The sequence below is a fragment of the Ambystoma mexicanum genome, chromosome 10, assembly GCF_040938575.1.
Source record: "Ambystoma mexicanum isolate Mex_15411 chromosome 10, UKY_AmexF1_1, whole genome shotgun sequence".
Classification (NCBI taxonomy): Eukaryota; Metazoa; Chordata; class Amphibia; order Caudata; family Ambystomatidae; genus Ambystoma; species Ambystoma mexicanum.
The window spans coordinates 894277620-894305308 of NC_090932.1; the positions used below are offsets into that span (position 1 = coordinate 894277620).

Sequence of the window (27689 nt, forward strand, 5' to 3'; positions counted from 1 at the left end):
GTGCCACAGCTAGGGAGTGTCCCAGCATCCTTTTAAAGCTGAGGGCAAGGTCTGAGTGTTCCATTTGCTTGACTTCGTACTGACAGCTGCAAAATGAGGTGGGGTGCTGTCTCTTGTGCCTGAACTTGCAGGCCGAGTTGCATGCCCTTGGGGACTACCCTTCTTGCTTAGTGGCACAGATGCTTCTATTATATATATATATATATATATATATATATATATATATATATATATATATATATATATATATATATATATATATATATATATATATATATATATAGTGTCCAGTGAACTGGTCGACTGCAATTTGGTTGAATTTTTTTTTATATATATATATATATGATACATTACTCACCGTAATCGTATTTCTGATGCTTGTATCTGCTTAGATTCACATGCTGTGCATAGGCCGACATCTAGTGGAAGCTGCGGAGTATTACAGTTTGTTTTTCGAAACTCGAAAATGGGCGTCGACACAGGCGTGCCAGTAATACTATCCCTAGCGTGACGTCCACTGTACCCAAGATCCCTCACGCGTCTAGGATCCTCAGATTGTATTTTTTCTGACATGAGGAAGCATGAGGAGTAGCGTGAGTACAGATAATCCAAGCAGATAGACAGAAAGGTAAGACTACAAGCAATCATGCGCCTTCTCTCGGAGGGGAGGAAGGGTGGGTCGCATGTGAATCTAAGCAGATACAAGCATCAGAAATACGATTACGGTGAGTAATGTATCCCTTCTGAGGCTTGTGGAATCTGCTTAGATCACATGCTGTGCATAGATTAGCGAGCAGTACCAGAAGAAGGAGGTGGGATGTGAGAAGGGTCATGAGCAAACAGGTGTCTTAGAACCGCTTGTCCCACTTGTGTATCTGTCTTGGAATGAGTGTCAATGCAGTAATGCTGAGTAAAAGTGTGAATAGAGCTCCAAGTAGCTGCTTTGCAAATGGTGTCGAGGGGAACATTTGCAATGAAAGCCAGAGTGGCACCAATGCCTCTAGTAGAGTGGGCCCTTGGCGTAAAAGGCAGAGTCTTTTCAGAGAGAGAGTAACACAGCTGTATACAGTTGATAATCCACTTCGAGATAGCGCCCTTAGAGACGCGATCCCCCTCTCTGCCTGTAGCTACGGAAACAAACAGTTGATCTGTTTTCCTTAGCGGTCTGGTTTTATTTACATAGTATAGGACCGCCCTACGCACATCTAGGGTGTGTAGTTTCACCTCAGCCGAGCTTTGCGGGTTTTGGAAGAAAGCCGGAAGCTCGATGGACTGGTTTACATGGAACTTGGATATGAATTTAGGTGAGAACCTAGGGTGTGTGCGTAAAACCAGTTTGTCCTTGTGGATAGTAAAGAAAGGATCCTGCACTGACAAAGCCTGAATTTCACTGACCCTTCTTATGGAGGTAATGGCTACTAAGAAGGCCGTTTTATAAGTCAGGTGTTTGAGACTACTTTTATGCATGGGTTCGAATGGGGGTCCCATGAGCTTAGCTAGCACCACGTTGAGGTCCCATCCTGGCGGTGGGTTCGAAATAGGAGGGTGAAGTCTCTTTACTCCTTCCATGAAGGCTTTAACCACTGGTACTTTCCACCACGAGACCTTGTTATGGGATGTGGTGTAAGCCGAGAGGGCTGCCAGGTGTACTTTCAGCGAGTTAAAAACCAACCCTGCATCCAGCAGGTGGAGCATGTATGTCACAACGTTGGAAGGAGTGCAATCAACCGGGTTGATTTGTTTATTCTGGCACCAGATAACGAATCTTTTCCACTTATCAAAGTAACAGTGCCTTGTATTTGGTTTCCTGGACTCTTTTAGAATGTCCATACACCTCTGTGGTAATTTGAGATGTCCAAACTCTATGACTTCAGGAGCTATGCTGCTAGGTTCATAGAGTTGGGTTCCTGATGCACTGTTTGACCCTGTTGCTGGGACAGTAGGTTGTACCAGGCTGGGAGTCTGATGGGCTCGCACACCGCCATCCTGCGTAGGTGTGGAAACCATGGTTGTCTCGCCCACATGGGAGCAACTAGGATGAGCGTCATCGATTCCTTGTTCATTTTGTACACCACTTTCCTGATCAGAGGAGTTGGTGGAAAAGCGTACGCAAACATCCCTGACCAGTTCATCCACAGGGCATTCCCTTGGGAGTCTGGCTGGGGAAACCTGGATGCAAATCCTGGGCATTGTTTGTTTTCGCTTGTGGCGAATAGGTCTATAGTGGGGAAACCCCACTGAGAGAAGAGATCTTCTACTACGTTTCTGTGAAGGACCCATTCGTGTTCTTCTGGGAGGGAGTCTCTGCTTAGAGCATCCGCTAGGGAATTGAGCTCCCCTGGAACATGTTGTGATGACAGGAAGATGTTCTGTCTGAGTGCCCATATCCATATTTTCTGGGCAAGCTTGGACAGATTTGGCGAACGAGTCCCCCCTTGCTTGTTCAGATAGAACATGGCTGTCGTGCTGTCCGTCCTGATTTGCACCGACAAGTTCAGTAGATGGGGCTCGAACGCCTTTAGCGCTCGGAATACTGCCAGAAGCTCTAGCAGATTGATGTGGTTCTTGGCTACTGAGTGAGACCAGAGACCCTGAGCTGTGTGGTGGAGATGGTGAGCTCCCCACCCAGTCAGGCATGCATCTGTAGTCACCACGGCTTGTACTTCGGGATCGTAAAAGGGTTTCCCCTTTGCGAGATTCTCTCTTGTCCACCAGTGTAGGCTCTGTACGAGTGTTGGCGAAACGACCACTAGATCGTCCCACTGACCACTTGCCTGAGACCACTGTTTCGCCAACCATTCTTGCATGGGACGCATGCGCAGACGCGCGTGGGGGACCAGGTAAATGCATGACGCCATCATGCCCAGTAACCGCATAGCTTTGCGTACTGTTATCTGTTGACCTGACTGATAATGCGGAATTTGCAGAAGTATATTCCGAATTCTCTCTTCCGAGGGGAAGGTCAATCCTTTCTGAGTATCTAGGGTAGCTCCTAGAAACTGTTTTGAGGTGCTTGGCACCAGACTTGACTTTTTCTCGTTGATAGAGAAGCCTAATTCGTGGAGGAGGTCGATAGTCCTCTGAATGTTCGACCTGCAAATTCCTGGGGTTTCCCCCGTTATGAGCCAGTCGTCCAGATAAGGGTACACCGGGATTGCCTCCCTGCGTAGGTGTGCAGCTGCCACCGCCAGTACCTTGGTGAATACCCTTGGTGCTGAAGCTATCCCGAAGGGCAGTACCTTGAATTGGTAGTGGCGACTGTCCACCTTGAAGCGTAAGTACTTTCTGTGCGCTGGGAGCATGGAAATATGAAAATAAGCATCTTTCATATCCAAGGTTGCCATGTAATCCCCCTTTTTTAGGAGGGGGGATTACCTCTTGTAGCGTGGTCATACGGAATTTTTGGGGCTTGACATACTTGTTGGCAGGCCGTAAGTCCAATACTGGGCGCATTGTCAAATCTTTCTTTGGCACAAGGAAGTAAGTTGAATATATACCCTTGTTTACCTGGTGTCCTGGGACGAGTTCCATCGCGTCCTTTTCTAGCAGAATGGCGATCTCCTCGAGAAGGATCCTTTGATGCTCTAGGGAGTGCACTCTTTGTCGTGGAGGATGGTTCCGGGGACGCTGCAGTAGTTCTATACAATATCCTGCGGATACTGTTGACAGCACCCATCTGTCTGAGGTGATCCCTTCCCAAGCTTGGGTGAAGGTGGAAATGCGTCCCCCTACTGGGGTTGCGTGACAAGGGACCCTGAACTGAGCGTCACTGTTTTGGTGGAGGCGTGCCACCTCCCTTGTTGGGGCTGCCTCTGCCTCTTCCACGACCTCTCTTGTTACCCCTGCCGTAACTCTGGGTAGACTGCTGGTTGTTATTCCATTGTGTACCCTGTCCCTGGGCATAGTTGCCTCTTTGTGAATTTTGGCCGCGTGGGCGACGAAAATTACTGTTCCCCCTCTGGTTAGGGGGTTTGTTGGTAAGCTGGCCAAGGGATTTGAGAGTCTCATATTCATCTTTGGCATTTTTAAGTGCGTCTTCGACCGCTTTCCCAAACAATAGGTCGGGTTCCACTGGCTTGTCTATTAAAGAAGCCTGGGTTTCTGTCTTGAATCCCGACTGCCGTAACCACGCATGTCTCTTGATAACAGTACCCTCTGCTATCAATCTCCCTGCGTTGTCAGCGGCGTCGAAAGTTGCTTTTAAAATGCAACCAGACACGGCTCTCCCCTCTGCCGAGATCCGAGCCAGCTGGCCCTTTAACGGTTCTGGAGCAGAGGCAATGAGCGCCGCGACTTCTTCCCATTGATGGCAATTGTAACTAGCCAACAGGGTGGTGGAATTCGCAATCCTTGCTTGGTAGGCGGACGTTGAGGCTACCTTCCTGCCAAACCCGTAAAGTTTTTTGCTCTCCTTGTCGGGAGGAGCTTCTGATGAAGATAAGGGCGTGCCAGCCCTTTTTCTAGTGTTGGTAACCACTAGGGAATCTGGTTTAAGATGTCCCCTTATATACAGAGGGTCAGACTGGGCTGCCCGGAAAATCTTTTCAATTCTGGGGTTGACAGCTCTGGTGAGGTTAGGATTCACCAGGGAAGGATCTATTCTTCGTTGAATGGATTTGAGGATAGGGATGGTCTGAGCGACCGGTCTCCTTTCTCCTACAAACTCCTCCGCGAAGTCCCTTTCCTCCTGTACACCGTGGGTGTCGATGTGGAAATGTTCCGCTGCTCGAGCGAGAACCTCGTTGAGGAGGGGCTGGTTATCAACTGGAGAGTCGGTAACTGGGGCTTCGCTTTGTACTGGGGAATCTACTCTGTAAATTTCCTGCTCATTTTCTCCCTCCTCCAGGTCCTCATCCTCTGCAAGGTAATCTGTCCCGGTTTGTTCTTCCATAAATTCAAACTCCTGGTCCTCTTCAGGGAAAACTTGTCCCTGGAAACTGGGGAGTGGAGTAGAATATGGAATGGAGTAAGGCTGAACCTCGAGGGGTTCAGGTCTTTCGAACCGGGGCTTTTTACTTAGCGGGATAGGATCGGAGGAGCCTGAGGGTGTGGCCCCTTGAGGGTTATATGAAAGAAAATGTTCTGGGTTCTTATCATAAAAATCAGCCAAAGAAGACATCCTAGACATAACCCTGTCTATGTCTTCACTGGACCATTCCCTGGAACAGGGTATTACTTTAGTAGGTGATGATTTATGGGACTTTAAGGGTAGACTTGCGTTTGCTTGTCTGCCTAGGGTGAGAGGATGGCTTTACAGGAGTGGAAGGCTGTGCTTTCCGCTGTTTCCCCCCCTCCCCGTGCGTGGAAAAATGTTTTCCCTGTCCCTTGGAGGCCCCAGAGACTTTCGACGCCTGGCGCCGAGGGTCTGGAGAGGTATCTGTGTGCTTTCGTGGGGCCTCACTGGTGTTAACCGCGGTCTCGGTATCTTGGAGCGCGGCCTGGGGGTGGAAGTCGTCTTCGTCTCCCGACGATCGAACTTCCGTTAATGTGTGTAGCGAGGCACTCTTGGCAAGAGTGGATGATTGCCTTGCGTCGTGAGGTGATCTCGATCGAGAGCACCCAGAGGACACCGAGTCGGACCGTGCTTTTTGTGCCTCTTTCCGTGAAGTCGACGTCGTCGAGGTCCGGTTGGTCTTAGTGTGTTTAGTGTGTGTTAGGTGTGTAGCGCTTGCGTCGCCGGGGGTCTTCCCCATAGCCGCCCTGCCGGACGACCTTCCGAGGTCAGGGACCTGCGCTCGCCGGCTGTCTTTCGACGCCGTAATGCCCTCGCCGTCCGAAAGTACGGCGTTGCTGCCGTCGCTGAAGGCGCCCTCCGCTGCCATGGCCTCCTGCCTGGCGTGGTGGGCCCAACGCTTTGTGGAACGGTCCTTAAGTGTCTTAGGTTTAAACCTACTACACGCTCTGCAGTTCGCTTCGGGGTGATCCCTTGGCAAGCAGAGATTGCACGTGGCGTGCCTGTCGACCCAAGGGTATTTGCGATTGCACTTGGGGCAGAATTGAAAAGGGGTACCCTCCATACGCACCTTAAGGCAGCGGGCTGCTAAGTGTAGGAATATATAAAATGTAACTATATATCAAGAGTGAAGAGTATGTACCACCCCCCCACTCTCCCTACTTGTAAGGGCCGAGGCCAGCGGCCTACTAGGCCCGGGCCGAGGCCAGCGGCCTTCCGAGGCCCAGATCCGTCGTGCAGCAGTCGACGGTCGATGACTTCTCCAGCCGTCGTCGAGGTCGAGGGTCGACGTTGGGGTGGGGAAGGGAATGAATAAGAATTATAATAACAGCAAAAGTATGGCTAAGGCCAGGGAACTCCGCAAGATGCTTCCGACCAGTATGGCGGAAAAAAACAATCTGAGGATCCTACACGCGTGAGGGATCTTGGGTACAGTGGACGTCACACTAGGGATAGTATTACTGGCACGCCTGTGTCGACGCCCATTTTCGAGTTTCGAAAAACAAACTGTAATACTCCGCAGCTTCCACTAGATGTCGGCCTATGCACAGCATGTGATCTAAGCAGATTCCACAAGCCATATATATATATATATATGTGTGTGTTTTGTGGGTTTTCGTGTGGGGGGAAAAAAAAGAAAAAAAAAAAAAAAAACGACCATTTGGCATTCGACCAAATGGTGTCGACCAAATTGTCTGTCGACCAAATGTTTGACCATTTGACTGGTAACCTATTATATATTATACATACATACATCTTTGTTTTAATACCCTAAATCTGCTCGGAGTCTCAAAGCCGGAGCCCGGTGCAGTCTGCTATGCGTCACATTAATGGTCACACTTGTGCTGCTCCTCCAGGGAGCTCTCAGTACAGTGTCTCCGTAGTCCCTTTCCTTGACGCGGGGGCGAGCACGTCTCAAGTGAGGCAAGTGGCTCATGGGCCCCGCTCGCTTCTGACGGTGGTCACATCTCCTGGCGTGGCACAGAGCGGGTATTCCCACTCCCTCCGATGCGCCACAGGTAGAGGACCGGAGCACGCCCCTGGTCCTCTGCTCCCCCTCACACTAACTCGAGCAAGGGAGATGGTCCCTCGAGAAGCAGTCGACTGCGCACCAGTGGTCTGGTCATGCTTAATGTATATGCTAATTTTAACCAACATAAACGAAAACTCAAATCAATTACTTCTCTACAGAATGGAAAGGTACTTAACTTGCCGAAGAGCAGGAAAGAAAGAAACGCTGTACAGGAAGCGACAAGAGGTGCAGGGAGTGCTAGGTGATCTATAGAAGACCGACTGGATATCTGGATTTCTTTAAAAAATTAAAACAAACACAGAACGTTGTATGGATGAAATGTTTGAAACTACCCAAGAGCACCAGTAAAGAAAGTTCAAGCATAATGCTCAACACCGGTCTTGACATTAAATCTATAGTCAACTTGACAAACTGAAATAACAAACAAAGGTCTGGTCTGTTACAATTGCAGATGCATGGAGATAAGGGGGAAGAAGAAAGTGGGGTTATGGGATGACGTCTAAGAAAGTGAGTCTAAGCTTTCCCAATGTCTGTCTATAGTCCTATTGGCTAAGAGACCTAGTTCTGGTTTATCCAAAACACTGAACACTGCAGGTAGTACCAACCGTCCCTGCAGACCAGTATTCTCTAGCTTGGAGATTTCTAGATTGGGGCTGGTGGGTGCAGATATCAAAATTAAGTTGACTCGATAATATATCTGATTCTGGCTTCTATAGAGATTCTTTGCAAGCAATAAAAGTCCCTCTACGATATGATCACTTCGTTGGAATAAATCCATCCAGTCCATCTTTCGTGTAGTCTAAATAAATTATGTTAGCTTAGTATAGTATGGAATTAACAACCCTAGAGAAAGAATGCGAGAATCAGTTTGATGATTTGGAAGTAGGTTTTTTTATGTTAATTTGAAGAAAAAAAAATATTTTACTAAGTAGCTCAGTTCTATTAGGGGATAGGGTGGGAAAGGGACATGGGGAAAACGGCGGGTCTTGGACACAAACGAGTGGTAAGAAAAGCTTTGATTCAATTGCTTAGAAGGACCAAGACTAAATAAAAAAACAGCATCACCATTGGGCTTGTATAGGCATGGGTAAGGCAGCTGCCCAATCACTGCTGTAAATAGTATAACTGGCCACTGATGGCAGCAGGTGCAAGCACCTGGGCATCTATAGCAGTGCCTGGCAACTGCCTAACACTTATTACACAAGCAGCCAACGCTGGTTTTTAACAGGACTTCAGTGAAGGAAACAGAGTGGCTGCCTGTAGACCGTGTAAGACATTTTTATTACACCAGTAGCAGGTGTACAGCTCAAACCAAGTCAGTCACTCAGAAGAAAACAGAGGCAAGCACTTGAATGCAAAGTTTGATTGAAGGCTTGATTAAAGCGAGCTAAGACTTCCCATGAGGAGGGGTTTTGGGAGTGGCAAGGAATGGCCATAGTGTTTGATTATTTGACTGTCTGGGGCCATGCAAACACCTACAAGCTGCGTGTCCCTCCTCATATGTCATTTCTCTATACTCTATAGTTTCGGCCTGATAGTAGCCCAAAATAATCAAGCGTATGCAAATTATGTGGGGATGATGCAGTGTTCGAGTCAGGCCTATAAACTCTGAATGTATCGCCTGTACTCCCCCTCCTAAAAAAGCAAACATTGGACCCCAACATTCCTACTAACTACAGGCCCATCACCACGGTTCCCTTCCTACTAAAAATATTAGACAAGGTAGCATACACCCAAATCCAGAACTTCCTTGAGATGAACCATCTCCTCGGCACCCGCCAATCCGGTTTCCGTCCGCAACACGGCACAGAGACTGCCCTTATCGACCTAAAAGCCCAAATAGATTCACTCAGAGACGAGGGAAAACTAGCTCTCCTCCTCTTTCTAGACCTCTCAGCCGCCTTTGATCTGGTGGACCATAAAGTCCTATGTAATCACTTGGACTCGGCTGCCCACTTCTCAGAGGAGGCTATAGTCTGGATTCAATCATTTCTTAGTGACAGGACCATGAGGGTGTTCTCCCCCGCAGCGGCAGCAGACCCTATCCCAATCACTTGCGGAGTGCCCCAGGGATCCTGCGTCTCGCCGACACTCTATAACATCTTCACCAAGCCACTCTTTGACGATCTTGATAATCTGGGTATCACCTACACTAACTATGCAGATGATACTCAGATTCTCTTACCACTTACTGGGGATTACGTCGAAGATCTGGCTCTGGTGAATAGAGTCTACAGCATCGTTCAGGCATGGATGGCCAACCATGGCCTATGCTTGAACGATGACAAAACAGAGCTCATCATCCTGGGCACGGCAGCCCGTATCTCCAAACTTAACCAAAACTACTCCGCCTTCATCATCGATGGCAACACTATCAAGGTCGCCAGAGAAGTAAAAACCCTAGGTTTTTACCTTGATGCGACACTATCTTTCACCAAACAGGTGAACTCACTGTCATCATCCACTGCCTATACATGCAAGTTAATACGAGCTGGGAAACCATTCCTTTCAGAGGACAGCTGTCTTATTCTAGCTAGAGCCCTCATTTTATCGAAACTAGATTATTGCAACGCCCTCTACATAGGGACTACCAAACAAATCATCCACAGAATCCAAGTGCTCCAAAACAATGCACTTAGAGCGGCCCTAAGTATCCCCAGAAGTGCACACACTTCAGAAATAAGACGAAAACACAAATGGCTTTCCACCCAAGAAAAAAATCAACCTTAAATCTGCGTCCCTTATCCACAAATGCCTAAACAACAAAGCTCCCCGATACCTCTCAGAACGCTTCAACAGGAAAAATCCAACGAGACTCACAAGGACAGCCAGCCCCAACTGCCTCCTAGTGCCCAGATTCAAACTAGCCACCATTGGAGGTACCAGCTTCCCAGTTAAGGCAGCACAGTTATGGAATTCCCTACCCCTTGCACTCAGATCTGACCAAACCTTCAATAACTTTAGAAAGAACACCATAAAATGGCTTATTGAGAATGCGACATAGCGTATGTCACTTTATACGTAACGTCTTCTTATAATGTTTGTACTAACCTGCTCTTACTGTTTGATCGCCATAGATTTGACTGTTTAGCTACGCCTTATCTGCACTTGCACTTGCCCTACCCTGCAGATTCGAAATGTCCACTATGCCTGTAACCTGTAACGTTAACTAATCTGTAACCTGTAAACGTTAACTAAGCTGTAAACCTCCTTGTTCTCTTGCGCCCTGCTACCCTAGGGTCTGGTGCGCACAATAAATAAACAAACAAACAAGCCTGCATGTGTACCTCCATGCGCCATCCCTTACCTCGGACATTAACAGGTTTACATTCCGACAGAATCAACTGTCTCACCCAGTGGTCAAAAGAGGGGAAACCTGAATCACGAAGGTAATTTTGCTTACTGGCTATTGCAAACATTTGCAATACTCAACAACTGCACCGCTGATCGCAACTTGAGTCAGCTACATTGGAGAATATCACCTGTAGGCACTTGTGAAATGTGACTCCAAGAGATGTTTGGGGAGAAACGAGGAAGCCTATTAAAGAACATATTTTCGAGAATAATTTAAGGGGTGTGGGCATTTCCACTGGTTGTGATTAAAAGGAGTTTTGCACCTAGGGTTCTGCTGCTTGTCCTGAAGGGCCCTTGACAAACTGATATATTGTGGTCAATTACCAGGGCCAGCAGAGCTTTTACCATGGATTGCAGAAACGATACGTCAGATTCCAGGGTCTGCTGAACCACAGATGCTGAATTTAAACCATGTGTGCTACCACTAACAGTATATTATTCAAAACACATTAAGTCACATTGGGAATAAACTTTATAAAAAAAATGTACCCTGAAAGACGTTTATGAATCTTTATTTTAATACAAATCCAACATTGAAAATAATGTCCACATTTCAAAGAGTTCCATTCAAATTAAATACCTTGGTAGTATAACAAAATAAATCAAACCAACAATTGAAAAACATTTTTGTACCATACGCTGCAATCCTGTAATGAAGTAATAACCTTTTTGCAACACCTGTGAACGTTGTTGCTTACTTACGTATCTGGTTAATGTTTAACAAAGAATCAGGCTATTTACATCTATGCAGTCATACTCCGAGAAACAAAAATAGGAACAAACACCATTTACTCGAGGTACATGTGTAATCTAAACAAGGCTATATTCAAGCAAATAAAAACCGACCAGCTTAACTGTTTCAAACCGATACACTGAGGTTTCCACTCAAGGACCACAGCACTTTAACAATGCTGAAAGATGGGCCGAGCAGCTTTTATAAATACTGCCTCTTAAACAATCAAATGAATGCCCTCGTTAAAACATCTCTACCAACAGGCTGCTAGAGGTCCCAAAAAAGCCACTTCCTCTGCGCGTGTCTTGTTCAGATCACACATTCCGTTAACAAAATTGGTCGGATAAGCTTCTGGTCAACGAACCAGCCGTTCTAACTGCACAACAAAGCGTGCCAGGTTGGTTCACTTAATTCTTGCTCAGCATAACGCATGACCATTTCATCCAAATGTGAAAGCAGTCTTCTGCCATGGCAAAACAGCGACCATACCAAATGCCACACTTACTAAGGTCTGAACGCAATAAACTAGCCTGTATGAAGTGAAGTTTCAACAGCGCTAGCACACAACGCAGTGTGTTTACTAAGACTACAATCATAATGGATGCTGCAGTGTTGTCGTCCTCTTTCTAGGCTGCATTTTTTTTTAATCACCCAAGTGCAACAGCTGTAACACGAGTCTGTGGAATAGCACACTGGATTTCAAAAGGTGCTAGATGGAATGCTGCACCATACTGTACAGACAGTAACTTCTTACTAGAGTGAGGCGACATAAATGTTTATAATCAGGCACCAGATGGCAACGCGAGATCTATTTTAGATCAATGAAATCTATAGCAATCGAATATGAACTAGAATTCTCTGCTAAGGTGTATAATGTGGCAATTAACCTTCATGCCCCCATCCAGATTATATCAGTTAAAAAAAAAAAACAATATTTCACCAGGACACTGCTTCACAAGAAAGTGCAAACCACAACTGCTTCATGTTTAAAAAGGGGACTAGGTTAGCAGAAGTGGTCAAAACCCAGTGCTCATCATCACCACATATGAAGCACATTTCTTTCCTGGTCATTTTCAGATGGCCAGACCATGGCAGCTAGTAATGCTTGTAGCATCCCCATCTGCGTTAACACAACTAGGACTGGGAAAGGCATGAAAATACACATTTTCTATTCCCGCAAAGGTTTACACGTACCCCTTTCTGAACTGCAAGTTTTAAATCCAACTTCTATAACTACTTTAAAAATGAACAGGATTTGCATGCAAGCCAACAAATAAGGAATGATTTACCCTTTGTAAGCTCAGACATGGGCACTGAAGGGTCTACTCTTCTAGCCCAACACCACCGTTATGGCATTCGCTGCATAGTATGCAACGCCAACTCATGCCATACTGGTACAACCTTTGTGTGCAAACTACAGATAGTGTTGGAAATTAGAGTAGGTGAACAACGGGAGAGGCGAGATGAGAACTGATTTCTAACTGAACTCCTTCGAAACAATCATTCCTTTTAATATCAAGTTCCTCCCCCATCGTCCTTTGATAATTAAATCCTAAAACCCTTCACTTCAACACGCGGATTTCATCTATTTCAAGATTCTTTAACAAGTACCAATTCACGCCAATAAAATACTTACATTTCCTCATGAACAATAACTATCAAACAGGATGTGCAACCACAAACACAAAAATTCCATCTGGTTTTATTTAAGTTGCTAACGAAGGACGATTTGTGAACTAGCTTATTACTCATTTGTATAGGCTTTGGCAAAAACATACAATTATATTCTAATACTGCACGTTCTTCTATGGATTCACTGTAAACTTCACTGCTTGCATCGTTATGCTAGTCTTACATTCGGGCCATTTGCCAAACTGGGAATATTTCTACTTCAATTTTCAACGCAGGGTAACAACCCAATAAAGAGCTAAAGCATCAGAGATCAGGGTTTCATTTCTATAAACTGCTACAGTTCAGAACCCGTACAGGTACATATGTTCTTAATGGAGACAACAACTAGTGTTGAACCTGGTCTTCAGTCCCTTGCCCCTTCAAGCTACAAGCAGCCAAAAAGATCATTTAAAAAAATAAAAATGCCAAGTTATTTGAAGAGAAATGGGAATGGGTGGGGTGGCATGTGGCAAACTATTTCCCTGTAACTTTCTACATCACAATTATTTTACAACCTTTGTCGAATGCTCTCTAATTAGGTGTAAACAAGACTAGAATATGCCTAAAACTGTGGCCCAACTGACTTATTAGCTTTTGTACTTAGTCGCATTACTCATCTGTGACTAGACAGTTTAACAGCCTGTTCTGAACTACTGCGTAGCACACAGAACACTTGCTGAAGTGCAGGATCCTACGAAATGGGGTTGGGGTCTGCGAAAGACCACTGAAGTTACAATGGCACACATGTAGTCTCCCTCAGGAAAGTCAAAAAGCAATTAGTGTGAGCAATGCAGTCACCAATGACTGCGTCTTGGGAAAGTGTAAACATCTACTTAACGAAAACCTTCCCGCCCCTCTAGGAAGCAAAATTGGTTTCCATAATACCTACATTAATGTAATTTAGTATGTATTTTTAGTGGGATACTGGATAAAATTCTAGTAAAACTACTTCAAACAACTGATGTCTTAAACATGTATGTGCAGCATTTCAAGTTGATCAGTACCACAAGTATCTCCATGTGCCTCTCCCCCCCCCCCCAATCTCCTGTAAACTGCACATCACTGGCCTTTCCTTTAGTCACCAACCGCAGAATGCTTAGCTGATGAGGACGTAAAGTGGGAGGTTATGAGAAAAAGACCAAACTAATGTTGAAGACATTCTTAAATGCAAAGTATTGCCTAGGCAACTGTGCCTCACACTGCACAGAAGCAGCCAAAGAGTCAAGCTACACGATTTAAAAATAAAATACATAATTTCTGTAGCTTAACAGGTATCCAAACATCCAGAAGGACTGCCTTAACTCTACGGGAAAGGCACAATAATTAGCCCGTTCTAATAGGAACTACAAGAAACCATCCGTTTTACAATACATTTTTAGGCACCTGCTAGACTTCTGCGTGGTCACCAGGTCTTACAACATGCAGGTACTCCCATCTAATCCATGCAGAACTATTCTGCAATCTTTTCCCGTCTACAGACCTAGATGGCCTACTAGAGATTAAAAATTAAAATAGGAATTTTGGAATCAAGTAAATGTGGTTACGAAAAAAAAATGTTTTAAAAAAAAAAAACCTTAAGAGGATTTCCTTTTTTACAAGTGAACTTTCAGATGCAAGTAAACCTAGGCGTAAACCATCTATGGAGGCACCAACTTCCCTTGCAGATACCATACACAGAGGGTCTGGAGTGAACACTGCAGAAATTAAAGCCTCCCAAACAGGGTTTGTGCTAACCAAAAATCTATCTGCCTACCAAGACAATGTGTGGTCTCAGTACCGAATCACAGGGAAAAAAGGGACCAATTGATTGGGTTATTAAGTAGGCCAAAGAAACCTAGGGAAAACTGCGGCAAATGTGGTATATCGTCAAACTAGGTTTTACCTGAAAGCACAAATGACCAGGAGGGAAAAAAAGTGATGTTAGTAATGCATGCACCAAAACACAAGCCTAAATTGATTCTAGCACATGTGGGCCATCAGAAACCATGAAAGCAGGCGACGTGCAACTTACATGCCGGTGGTGAACTCGCATGTCGGCACAATCATGCTTTGTCATAGCTGCACAATTCAACACTTGTAAAGGAGGCAGCCATGGGAATAATAAAAACAATAAAGTCTTCCACTAATTACTGCAAGAATAGCATTCAGTGACAGGTTTTGGAAAAAAGTAAGTCACAATTTAATTTAACTCTAGATAGAAGTTCAGTGACATAAATGCAGATGAAAACTGGAACACTTAAAAACGTGCATTTCCATTTTTACCTCAGAACAGGTATATTTGACACAACATCAATAATGCCATTTAAGGCTGCATTGCTTTTCCTCCCTGACCCAACCACTTACAACAGTGACGCAAGCCTCGTTCATCGAATCCCAGCCTCTGATAGAAATGCAGACTCCTGTCATTTCTAGACTACGGTCAAAGAAATGATAGCTTTGCAAAACAGTAGCCGCTAGCTTGGCAAAACGCTAGCCTATCAATTTAACAGGGTTAGGCTTTTCCTTGCATAATAACGTGTTGGCCCTTTGGGAATACCAACAAAACACAAAACTCAAATTAAAATTGCTTTCATTACCTGCTAGCTTGTAATACACATCTTGCATTTAAAAAAAACAAATACTGATCAAAAAGACATGCATTTATTGTTTTAATTGGCTCAGTGTTTGCTTGCGTTTTTTCCAGGATCCGCAAACGGTATCCAGCCAAGTCCACAGATTCGTAAACATAAAAAGGGGTTCACTCCTTTTGAGGGGCGGGGGACACAACATGAATGCTCTTCTGAAAGTCACATGGATCTCTTGTATTGGAATAAGAAAATGGTACCCCCAATGTTTGTGGTGGTGTTCAGATAGGCGCACTCCAATTCAGGGTGACATGCAATACAGATTCCATTACCAGACTCACTCAAAAGGGTGAGCGAACAGGGACCATAGAAGAACATTTTGGCCCAGTAATTCCCACTGGAGATGAAGTGCTATGACCATGCAGCTAAACATGGATATGTTTCTGCATACTGCATTTTGCAAAGTATCATTATATTAACCAGTCTACAATACAGGTGACCCCAAAATCCAGATACAAGAGTTTTCACTTTAGGGTCAGTTGCTTGGTCCCAGAGTTGATGAAGATCTTCAGTATGTCCATGAGAGGTCATCATTCGGTTGTAAATGCATGGGTGAAGTGGTGCCTTTCCCTCACCAGAAAAAAATGAGTGATGCTGAGGTACGACACCGATTTTATTAGCACAGAGTCCCATAAAAACATCATCAATGTAGAGACTAACATTCAATGTTTGCGACGCTTTATACACTTTATCAGCTACATCTCTTGAAATAACATATGCAGCACCAGCAGTGTAATCTGGGTAAGAAGGCCACGGGTACATATCATATGAGACATAATACTTGCTGTCTTTGTTCCTCACGGGAGGTGATCCCCGATGTACTTTTCCAATCCAGAAATCTTGAACATCAAGGTCAGCCAGACTTTGTAGATAGGAAACTAGATTAGGAGTGTGCACAAAAATGTCATCGTCAGCAGACATGATGAACTTCGCATGAGGACAGTATGTATTCACCCAACTAAATTGCAACAGTAACTTAAGAGTTAAGTTATGAAACGTATCCAGGAAGTCCTGCTGAATGAGATCATTATGTTTTTGGTTTTCCATAAGGAGTCTTTTCTGCATAGGTAATCGCTGCTGCAAATCCTCCTGAACTCCCAACGCAAAAAGTATTTTAATGTTGGCACTGTACCGCAAACGTATGTAGTCCTCATTACCCCAGGTTTTCCGTATTAAATCACGTCGCAGTAGGTTTTCTGGTGAGGTCTTTACAAAGAGCAGGAGCAGAACATCTTGTTCTTCACACTTCTTCTTATGATTAATTAAGTACTTGTAGTTAGGGTCACTATGTGCAGTGTTCGGAATAACCGTAAGGATCTCGTTTACAAAGCTGTAGTTATTTATTAGGTATCTGTAGGAAAGTGACTTCACGTGGCCCACAACTGTATTTTCATCATGTCCCAAAAATATCATGAAACATATGATGAAACACATAGCAAATACTTGCACAAACTGCCATCTTCTTAGTCTTCTGGCACCAATCAACATTCTTAAGTTGAACTTCATCAGCTTTGGAAAATTCTATTCTGATTTTTGCACAAACTGCTTTTGAAAATGCTATGTCAAAGAGGTTGTTTGATGTACACATCAGAAAAGGGATTCTAAATGATCAAGTAGCCGCCTTTTAAACATCTTCCTGGCAAATGCTGAACAGGAGATCCTGAAGAAAACGGTTTTCAATTGAAAACTTCTCCAGAATGGCATCTTCCACGAATTGATTACTTTCAAACCACGAGTTACTTGACGTAGCCCTCAAATGTGATTCCAGTCATCTGTCAAAAGAAGAAAAGAGGCAATGAAAAAGTCTCTATAAATATATACAATTGACATATGAACAACGTCATACATTGTGGTCTAAGCATTAACACAAAAAGTGTTGGAAAACTAAAATGTAAGTTTACAAAAAGGACATTATGCACTGGAGCAGGATAGGGTCAGTAAGGTGCAAGGCAGAGAAAAAAAAAAAAAGTAAAAAAAAAAAAAAAGTACATGGGTAGAAAAGGAACCATGGATTCACATCTCTTTTGAAGCTCGGCATTGCTCACGATAAGATAATTTGTATGTTTTTGTTTGTGTAGTAGTACACGCATAGTACCAATAATCCACATAAGCAGACCCAACTTGAATCAGTAGAGTGCTCATTTACTTTCACAGTAACTGCACCAACAAGAAAGGGGGGGCCCAGGTGCTCAAAATGCACATTAAAAACGCTTACAATTCATTTAGAACCTGCTACCCCCTAAAACACAATCTGAAAGTAGACAGATCGATACAAGACAGTTAAATGCAGAACACCAGTTATATATTTATACAAAATGAGAAAGTGCATAATGATTAATCTGATAAATCTCTGTCTAACCAAGGTAATTGATAATAGCCTACGACCATTGGTCCTTAAAAAATGGACTTGGTACACAATACATTCTTATAAATATCATTTTAATTCTCCAAAATAGATAAAATACTGCTAAAAGGCTTATTAAAAAAACCACATACAGTGTAACCCAAGATTTAACCCCACATGGTGGGTATGACAAATCCTAATGGGATAAGTTACATCACAATTAACAACATATACATTTCAACAAACATAACAATTACAAAGCACTCTGTACTTGAACAGAGACGATTTACAACCAATCATATCCCGACATGTTTCAGTTCTTAAAAGCTTTTCAATGCTTGAACTTTTTTTCAGGGGGTAAAAACAGTACTTTCACATTAGTTCTTCACCACCATGTAATCCTGGGTAGAAAACTAGGCGATCCCAAATACGGTCACCTCTATATGTAGCTTAAGTAGTGTAGATATGAATGTCAATAACTTCAGACTTCTTCAATCAAGTCGACTTAGATGAAAGGATTCTCAAGATACCAGTCTAGTTCCAAGGTTTGTAAACACCAAGTTTCACATGCATTTCCCTTAGAAAGACGCTTCCATGCTAATACCGAAGAAACACGTGTCGCTCGTTTTTTGCGTACAATCAACTCTTGTTTTCAGGGACGACGAGGATGCAGCGTACGGTACCACACAGCAGCCTGCGACTCTCAGACTGACTGCCACCACGATGAACACTGATGCGCCGGTCGCTCACTGCAAACCTGAGTGCTTGCTTATTTTAAAATTAATACTGGCTTCTTGAGTTGAATCTAAGATTTGTGGTAATCAGTCCATCACAGGAACTCAGTTGTTGTCTTTTCAGGGCATCATTCACCTGGGAGATAGGGGCGACGGCAGGGAACCATGACATCGGGGCACACCGATCTCCCTTGTGAATGATGCCCTGAAAAGACAACTACTGAGTTCCTGTGATGGACTTCTACAGTGCAAAGTGTTCTTGGTAGACTGATTACCACAAATCTTAGATTCAACTCAAGAAGCCAGTATTAATTTTAAAATAAGCAAGCACTCAGGTTTGCAGAGCGACCGGCGCATCAGAGGTTCGTTCATCGTGGTGGCACTGGTGGCAGTCAGTCTGAGAGTCGCAGGCTGCTGTGTGGTACCGTACACTGCATCCTCGTCGTCCCTGAAAACAAGAGTTGACTGTACGCAAAAAACAAGCGACACGTGTTTCTTCGGTATTAGCATGGAAGTGTCTAAGTTAAATGCATGTGAAACTTGGTGTTCAGACCTTGGAACTAAACGGGGTATCTTGAGAACCCTTTTATCTAAGTCGACTTGATTGAAGAAGTCTGAAGTTATTGACATTCATATCTACACTACTTAAGCTACATATAGAGGTGACCGTATTTGGGATCGCCTAGTTTTCTACCCAGGATTACATGGTGGTGAAGAACTAATGTGAAAATACAGTTTTTACCCCCTGAAAAAAGTTAAAGCATTGAAAAGCTTTTAAGAACTGAAACATGTCGGGATATGATTGGTTGTAAATCGTCTCTCTGTTCAAGTACAGAGTGCTTTGTAATTGTTATGCGTTTGTTGAAATGTATATGTTGTTAATTGTGATGTAACCTATCCCATTAGGGTTTGTCGTACCCACCATGTGGGTTTAAATCTTGGGTTACACTGTATGTGTTTTTTTTAAATCAGCCTTTTAGAAGTATTTTATCTATTTTGGATAATTAAAATGATCAAATTTATAAGAATGTATTGTGTACCAAGTCCATTTAAGGCCCAATGGTCGTAGGTATAATCAATTTCCTTGGTTAGACAGATGAGCGGTTTATCAGATCATTATGCACCTTTTCTCCTTTGTGTATAAATATTGATGGTAAACCCCAAACAGTGGAGTGAGGTTCCTTCTTCTTGGGGAAGCTTCTGATTGACCTTTAGTTTAATGTATGAACACCAGTTATAAACACTTATTTTTGTAGATCTAGATTTACATAGCGCTTGCAAACACCAGAAGGGCAACTGCACACTTTACATTGAACTAAATTAAAGGAAACAGTACTGAAGCTAGCTAGAATGGGGAGAAAACACATGGGACAGTAGAAGGAAGGAAAGCAGCAGAGAGGATGGTTGAGATTGAACAGCGGGACGAAGATGCGTAATTGACCCATTGGTGGGAGAAGTGCAGAAGTAGGTAATGGAGGGAATATCTGTTGGATGGAGGGATTTCAAAAGTAAGACTTCTGTTCATACGCAAGATACGGCTGGTGGCCTGGTTTAAATAAGCACTGGACAAAGCATGGCAGAGGGGTTGTACACTTTATTCTTGCTCATCTAAAAGTAGTAGTCTTGTGTTACAACCGAGGAGCATATTAGCTTAGCAGAAACGCAGGCCAAGAGAGGCTCCCCATTGCCTCCTGAAAGGAAGCGCCCCCAATTCAGCACGATCCTCCCCGCAATGAGAGACAATAAGGGACTCTCCCGTAGTGGGAATAAGACCAAGACAGAGTGCGGGTGAGCGTAAGTGGGAGTTTATCCAATGATAAGGCATGCAAAGAACTCTGCAACCTACGAGAGCGCTCTGTCCGACAATAGCAAAGACAGGCGTATTTCTAATACAGAAAACGTCATCAACACCTAAACACTATAGGGGGCACAAGTTAATTGGGATTGGGTATCGTCGACTAACTATAGGTGTTGCTGCAGCATGGTTGGTCTTGGCAAGACGACGTCACTGGTCAGCCTCGTGGGTTGGGTTGGGCCTGGCAGGCCGGCTTGAGGTCATCCGTGCGGTGTTGGTGCGCTGGGGCAGCCTGTGACAATGATGAATACCTTTCCTGTCTTAGTTGCCCTAGGCCATGCACACTGCAGTTATTCAGAAAATGACATTTACGTTCACTAATAAATTGTTCCGTAGCTTATCTTATAAAATAAACGCAACACATGAGGAATGCACCTCGTGAGAGGTCTGGTGGTTGTTGGTTGGGGTGAGATTTACCTGAGTCTTATTGACCGGTATTTTAGGTCACGGGACGGGGCTCTGGGACCTGGGCCGAGTGATACATGTCTGCCTGCTGCGTTAGAAGTTATTATATAGATGGGTCTCTGTGTCTTGTCCCAATGATGGGGGTCGTCCTTACACGGGGTCAGGATTCTTGGGGGGGGTTCGTGGGGATTTATGAGAGGGTGCTGGTAGATCAGTGGGTTCATCCGTGGGTTTATTACCGTGCTGTAAATAACACAGGTGGCGGGCTGTGGCCTTGGTTGCGGCGCCGGGGCCTCTGACTCTCTGAAGTAACGCCAGCTTGGTTGGGGGAGGTGAGGGAGCGCAGCACAAGTCTTAGCTTTTTTATCTGGCAGGCTTGGTGGGGTGGGAGAGGGAATGACCTTGCATATACTCACAAAGGTATTTTCCTCGTGCGTTGCTGATCAGTGAATGCAGAAGTTTTATACTGTTCTGCCTCATTTTAACGTTATTCAGACACACATATATATATATATATATATATATTTCATTTTCGTTACACATTTCTTTAATACAGTCGGTTCCAGTACCTTTTCATTACCTAACATTATGTTCACTACATTGTGTGCGTATTGTATGTACATTAGACGTTATACGAGGGATATCTAGGTTATGGCCTACAGAGATTGATGCCCGCCGCTTTGGGTGATTCAAAACATATATGAGTTCAAGTTTCTACATACTATTGAAAAACACTTTTACAAATAGAGGTTACACGTTTGGTCAACATCTTTCTCCGTGGTTATAGCAGCATTAGTCCAGACCTGGAGGGATATCATATAACGTTACATTTTTATGGTTCGTTCACATTTTAAACAGAGGTAGTTCATTAACACCAATACTTGAACTATTTTCTACCTTCTTCAGATAGTGATGCTTCAGCTTTTTCCCCGTTGCCCCGGCCTTGCGGTCTGGGTCATACGGGGTGCAATATCACATTGTTACTAATATAATGTTGCCGTGTTGGCATCTCGGGTTTAGCTCATCTCCGACTTTCTCATGGGAACGCGCTCGCAGCGGATCTGCCAGGGCTGCTGAGGCGGCAGAGATGCATGAAAGGCCCTCCAAAGGTGGGGGCCTCGTTACAGTGTGCTGAACTCACACCATGTTTGCTGTGCACGATGGCGTCTAGGCCTAACTTAAGTTTCGGTAAATGCAAAGACAGGGTGCGTGTGGGCAATGTCGTCGGCGGGTGAACCCCCCTCCACCTGGGCCCGGGTGGCATGAGGGTGCTCCCACCGAGCCATGGTCCTCACCTGGGGAGGGAGCTGTAGGTGAGGAGGGCCTCGTGGCCATTCCTCCCCTACATTTCCCCCCTTTCGTTACTTAAAGTAACGAATTTCTTTAGCTCTTCTAATCTTCTACATTCTTGTTCTTCTAACACTGCACCATCCCATGCAGGGGTTCCTTTTATAGGCATCCATGCTCTGCACACCCCCCTTAAGCTCTCACCTCTCCTAGCATACTCGTCTGGTGTACATGTCAAATATATACAGTCGCCGGTCTCTTCCAGATCTACCCAGACCTCCTCATACCATTCCAGTTCTACGTCTCGTGGTTCTTTAATCGTGGTGTGCCATAGCTTATCTACTATGTACTTGTCACGGCACATAGGCACTAACTGGTACCTGGGGGTGTTGTCTGTTCCTGTCTGCACGTGTACTTCTTGTGTTGCTTTAATTGTACCACCGGAGTTGCCCATTGTCACCATCATCATTGCACCGTTAGGGACTGCATTAGCACAACATCGGAGGCCCACCTGGCACAGGCAGAACATCACAAGGATGATCACCACTATTGGTATCAGGAACTTCATTGTCACTCCAAGCCATGAGGGAACCCAGGAGAAGATATTGTCGAACCACGAGCTATCCTCAGCTCCACCTTCCATTTTCATCTTCTCGCCCAGGTTATGTACTGCTTCAATGACGTGGGACAGGGACCCATTTTCTGCGTCTTCAGAAGGTACGAACGTGCAGCACGCACTTCCTATTTTTCGGCAAACACCTCCATCGATAGCTGTCAACAGGTCTAGAACATACCTGTTCTGCATGGTCATTAGTCGCAGAGCTCGTAGTTCCACCTTTATTATGTTGAACCCTTCTTCAGTGTCATTGGCCAACTGGATCAGTTCCCACCGTGTGATCTGGAGCCATTTTGCATTTGCTCTTGCTTGGACACTGGACACTAGTGAAGCAAAGAATGTTTCCACGGAGCTGAACAGGCGATACTTGTCTGGGATCTGTGCCAATAAATCAGATGATGCTTGTGATATGTAGTTCGAGGCTCGCTTGTTTCTTGAGAGCTCTTCTTCCTTCCCCCCGGAGGACAGGACATAAAGGTGCGCTTGTGTAGTTGGAGAAGCTGCATTCTGGTTCAAGCCTCCTTTCATCATGTTACTTCTGTCAATATGGCTTTCTGGAATCACCATTAGTGTCGAGTGCAAGGTGGCCATTGAGCAGCTACCACTCCATGATTGGGGAAGGTGCAGGTACGCCTGGTTTCCGCATACCCAGTAGGTGTCCATTAATGCTGCTGTCCCTTTTTTCATATCCGGGATGGTGAGAGTTTTGTTACAGTTCGTGTTCGTTCCCATTGCCATTTTTCCTTCTCCCTTGAAACATAGTTCGTTTTGTATTTCACTTTGTAGCTTGAAGGGTTTCTCCATCGCTGTTACCCATGTTAGTTTAGGGATGTGTTCTTTCCATATTGGCAAGCACGTTCTTTCCATCCACCGCAACTTGTCCGGTTGGACACCTTTCAGCGCTTCTGCCTTGCACAGCACTTCTTCGTCTTTCCATTTGTTTTCGGAAAACAGTGTCCCTTGTATTGCAAAGAAAGGTTCTTTAAGGCAGATCACTCCAGACGCTTGCGAATAGCACGTTTTGTTGTTCTGTACCATTCTGAAAGAGACATCGTGTGCTTGGAAAGTGTTCTTTATTCTACACAGCGTGAGATGAAGGAGACATTGGGCATCCACAATGGGCAATTCTCGTGGCAACAATACTTTAGGTGTGCCTGATGCATGGGGGATAAGTGAGCAGACATAACAGCTCTCATTGGTTGTTTGTTTAGCTGTTGTGCTCATATCTGCATACCATTTATTTGCTTGGTGAGGGTGTCGTGGGTCTTCCATTTTGTCTAACCCTAGCCCATAATACTCATCATACCCTTTTCCACCAGTCTCTCTTCTCCGCCTACTTTTCTCCCTTCTTCTGTACCTTCTCGTTATAGGAGGTGAAGAACCAGGCCCCCCTTCCTCCCTCCCACCCCCCTTTTCTAATTCTTCATATAGGGGCGTGTGTTCTGCCATCATAATCACTTTTCCATCCTCATTAATAAACAAGAGATCGTTGTTTGAAATTGGGGCGGGAGGGATCGTGTGGTTGTTGTATGTTCCAGGTTGGGACATTGTGTCATTATCTACATTTTTGGTTCTCCATTGTGAGAGGACAGCAGTGGGTGGTGTAGTATAGTATCCCCACACAAAGTGTGCTCCATCCCAGATCAAGAAATCACCTTCTTTGATACCTACAGTCGGAATTGTTTTCGTTCCAGGAGCAAGGGTGGTGTTGTTCCCCCCTCCCCCCTCGTTCATCTCGGTAGAGATGAACGCTATAATCCAGTGTAACACCAGACAAAACATTGAGATGAAGAACACGATAGCACACATTGATAAACCACATTCAAATGAATATGTTAATCTAGCCACTAACATTTCTCTAAATCTAACATATCTATTAGTTGCAGGCTGCCCATTCGATGCCATGATAAATCCTGTTTGAGACACAAAAGTTCATTAAATACAAACATGTAAGCATTTCCACATTGTAACGTTTCGGTGATAAAATATAGGGTTGGGTGAGGAAGGGGGTTTGTTGACAGACAAGGTAGCTTTCAGTCAATATTATTTGTAACTTACTATATATATATATAAATAATAAAAAAAAACATGACATTTCTAAAAACAACAATAATAAAAAACATCTTAAATAGTACAGGAAGGGGAAAAAAAAAGAACCCCACGCAAAACTTTCAAAAATTGTAAAAAGAAAATTTACATATACATGTGTACATGTTTTAGTCCAGGACATTTGTTGCGCGCTAATTGTGTTCACTGTTCATCTCATGAAGCACACGAAATTCAAATCATTCATTCCGCACAACTTCATCGTCCGCTGTTGCCTGTGCCTCATCCTGCACCTCACTCTCCGCAGCGCTGTAAGCTTTACGTACATCTGTCAAATGCACCCAATATCGCAGGCCCTTAACCTTTACTGCTGTAGGCGTGCAAAACACTACCTCATAGGGGCCATGAAAGCGTGGTGCGTTCCACCTCCGCACAAAACTTCTAACATATATAAGGTCCCCAGGCATTAGCTGTAGTGGTTTTTCAGGCAAACCGTTTGGTTCAGTCGCGTTCCCCTCCTCTCTTGTCGAGGGGGGGGCTAGTTGCTTTGAAATTACGCGCGCTGCCCGTGTCAATTTTCGCAGGTATTCTGTGAACTCCTCCCCCAATATGGCTGCGCTTCTGTGTGCATCAGAACGCTCACGGAGAGGCGAATGCGCTGTGTGCATTCTTCTTCCCGTGACGATCTCGTGCGGGGACAAATGGTGATCCTTACTTGGCTGGTTTCGTAGCTCAAACAAGGCCAAAGGCAGGCAGTACATCCAAGTCTTTTTAAGGGAAAAACAAAGTTTTGATAATCTGCTTTTTAACAGGCCGTTTATCTTTTCTACGACGCCATTACTTTGAGGATGATAAATCGAACATAATTTGTGCTTTATTCCCAATAATGTAGTCACTTCTTTAAAGAGTTCATTAACAAAATGCGTCCCGTTATCTGAGCGAATAACGTCGCAAATTCCCCAGCGCGGAAACACTTCCCGCACTAGGAACTTCGCGGCGCCCTTCGCGTCAGGGCGGGCACAAGGGCCTGCCTCCACCCACCTCGAAAATGGACATACAACCACAATCATGTATCGAGCCCCGTTACACCTTTCTCCCATGTCTACATAATCAATGTGGAGCTCTCTGAATGGGCCACTTGGTTTTGGTATCGTACCCCTTAGTGTACGCAATGTCATACCTGAGTTGTAAATTTGACATGTCGTGCATTCTAGAGCTAACCTTGTGACGTGTTCCTGGAGGCAAGGTGTAAACCAATCTTCTTGTATCTCTGCCATTATGTGTTTCTTTGTGTTGTGTGCAGGAAAGTGTAGTTGTTGAAATGCTATTTCTAACAGCGTGATTGGCATTACCACTTTTCCTGAACTCTCTTGTCGCCACAATAAATCAGTCGGTGATTTGCTGCATCCTCTCTTAGTCCACAGCAATTTTTCCTCTGCACTAGCTCCCTCTTGCAGCTCTATTATCTCCTGTGTGGACATCATGTTGTATCCTGTGGGGACTTCTTGGCTTGCTGTGTGGTGCAACATGTACTCTCCTATTTCACCTTTTTGTAGATATGAAGCTGCTTTGGCAGCGGCGTCTGCTGCCGCGTTCCCCAAAGATACAAAATCTGTATTGGTGGTATGAGCTTGACATTTTACGATGGCCACTGCCGTGGGGTCTTGCAGGGCCTCAATCAGTTCTTTCAATAATTCTGCATGCTGGACTGGCGTTCCGTCTGCTCGTCGGAACCCTCTCCGCCCCCACCGGGCCAACCCGCCGTGAACTGTTGTTGTCATGTATGCTGAGTCTGTATATATGGTCACTGCGCACCCCTTGGCGGCATGCAATGCTTCTATTAGCGCTATTAGTTCTGCTGCTTGCGCTGAATAGTGTGATGGGAGGCGGTGTTGTACTAGTATCTCATATTCATCTTCCTCTAATCGTACCACTGCCATACCCACATGCTTTTCTCCTGTCTCCATGTCTATTGATGCTGACCCGTCCACAAAATACACCTCACCCTCGGTCAGGGCATTTTCAAAAATCACTTGATCCTTACTTTCGTCACCTGTGTACGTGGCGCAGTTGTGGTTTTGCATGTCCTCTATGGTGCATGCCTCTGTGATGAATGTGGCTGGGTTCACTGTTTTACATCTTACTATATGGATGTTAGCGCTGGACAGTATTATCTCATATGCTGTGGCGCGTTGTGTTGTCAATGTGCTCTTTGTTCGCTCTAATATTGCAAAAAGTGAGTGTTCCACGAACAGTGTCACCGGGCAGCCCATTACTATCGTGGCACTTTTTTCAATTGCGAACGCGGCTGCAGCTAGGGATTGCTCGCACGCGAAATGACCTTGCATTACTGCGTCTAGGGTGCCGCTATAGTAAGCGAGTGGTTTGTGCCCTAAAGATGTTTTCTGTGTCAGTACTGCTGTCATCAATGTTCCTTTGCAGTGTGAAAATAAGAAGAATTCGCGCCCATAATCTGGGTTTGCTAGTACTGGAGCGCTTGATATCAGCTCTTTTAGTGAGTTAAATGCTGTGTTCATCACCTCTGTCCATTCTATGTGTTTGTGTTCCTGTTGTGCTTCTTTCAGTGCCTGTAGCAAGGGCCTTGTGTACGCCGCATAGTCCAATATCCATGCTCGGCAATAGTTACACATACCCAGAAATTTCTGCATCTCTTTTACTGTTTTGGGCTCCCCAATTGTTCTAATCGCCTGTGCCCTGTCTGGTATAATTCGCTTGCCATCCTTTGATATCAACTGACCCAAGTATAGGACCTCCGTCAGACAGTATTGTAACTTCCCCTTGTCCACCTTGTACCCCTTATTTGCCAATAATGTCAAGAGTGTTATCGAGTCCTGTCTGCATTCTTCCTCAGCCTGTGCACAAATCAATAAATCATCAACGTACTGAATCACTGTGCTTTCTACAGACAAATTCCCCAGATCTTCATGTAGTACCCTGTTAAATATGCTTGGGCTCTCGCAATATCCTTGTGGTAGTCTGCAGTGTTCGAACCTCCTTCCTCCCAATGTAAATG

The 27689-nt window shown here is 44.7% G+C and overlaps 2 protein-coding genes across 13 annotated transcripts in view; one reads left to right on the forward strand and one right to left on the reverse strand.

The window, feature by feature from the left end:
- The window catches only part of MCF2L2 (MCF.2 cell line derived transforming sequence-like 2), a 3251461-nt gene that overhangs the window by 1473061 nt on the left and 1750711 nt on the right, over positions 1 to 27689 (forward strand). The window lies entirely within an intron of this gene.
- Positions 10837 to 27689, reverse strand: part of B3GNT5 (UDP-GlcNAc:betaGal beta-1,3-N-acetylglucosaminyltransferase 5) — a 108278-nt gene continuing 91425 nt past the window's right edge. For all 4 annotated transcript variants that reach the window (XM_069618650.1, XM_069618649.1, XM_069618648.1 and 1 more), the window contains one exon: positions 10837 to 17140. In XM_069618650.1, coding sequence (XP_069474751.1) covers positions 15720 to 16874 — 1155 coding nt within the window. In that variant the 5' untranslated portion in view covers positions 16875 to 17140 and the 3' untranslated portion in view covers positions 10837 to 15719. The remainder of the gene's footprint in view (positions 17141 to 27689) is intronic.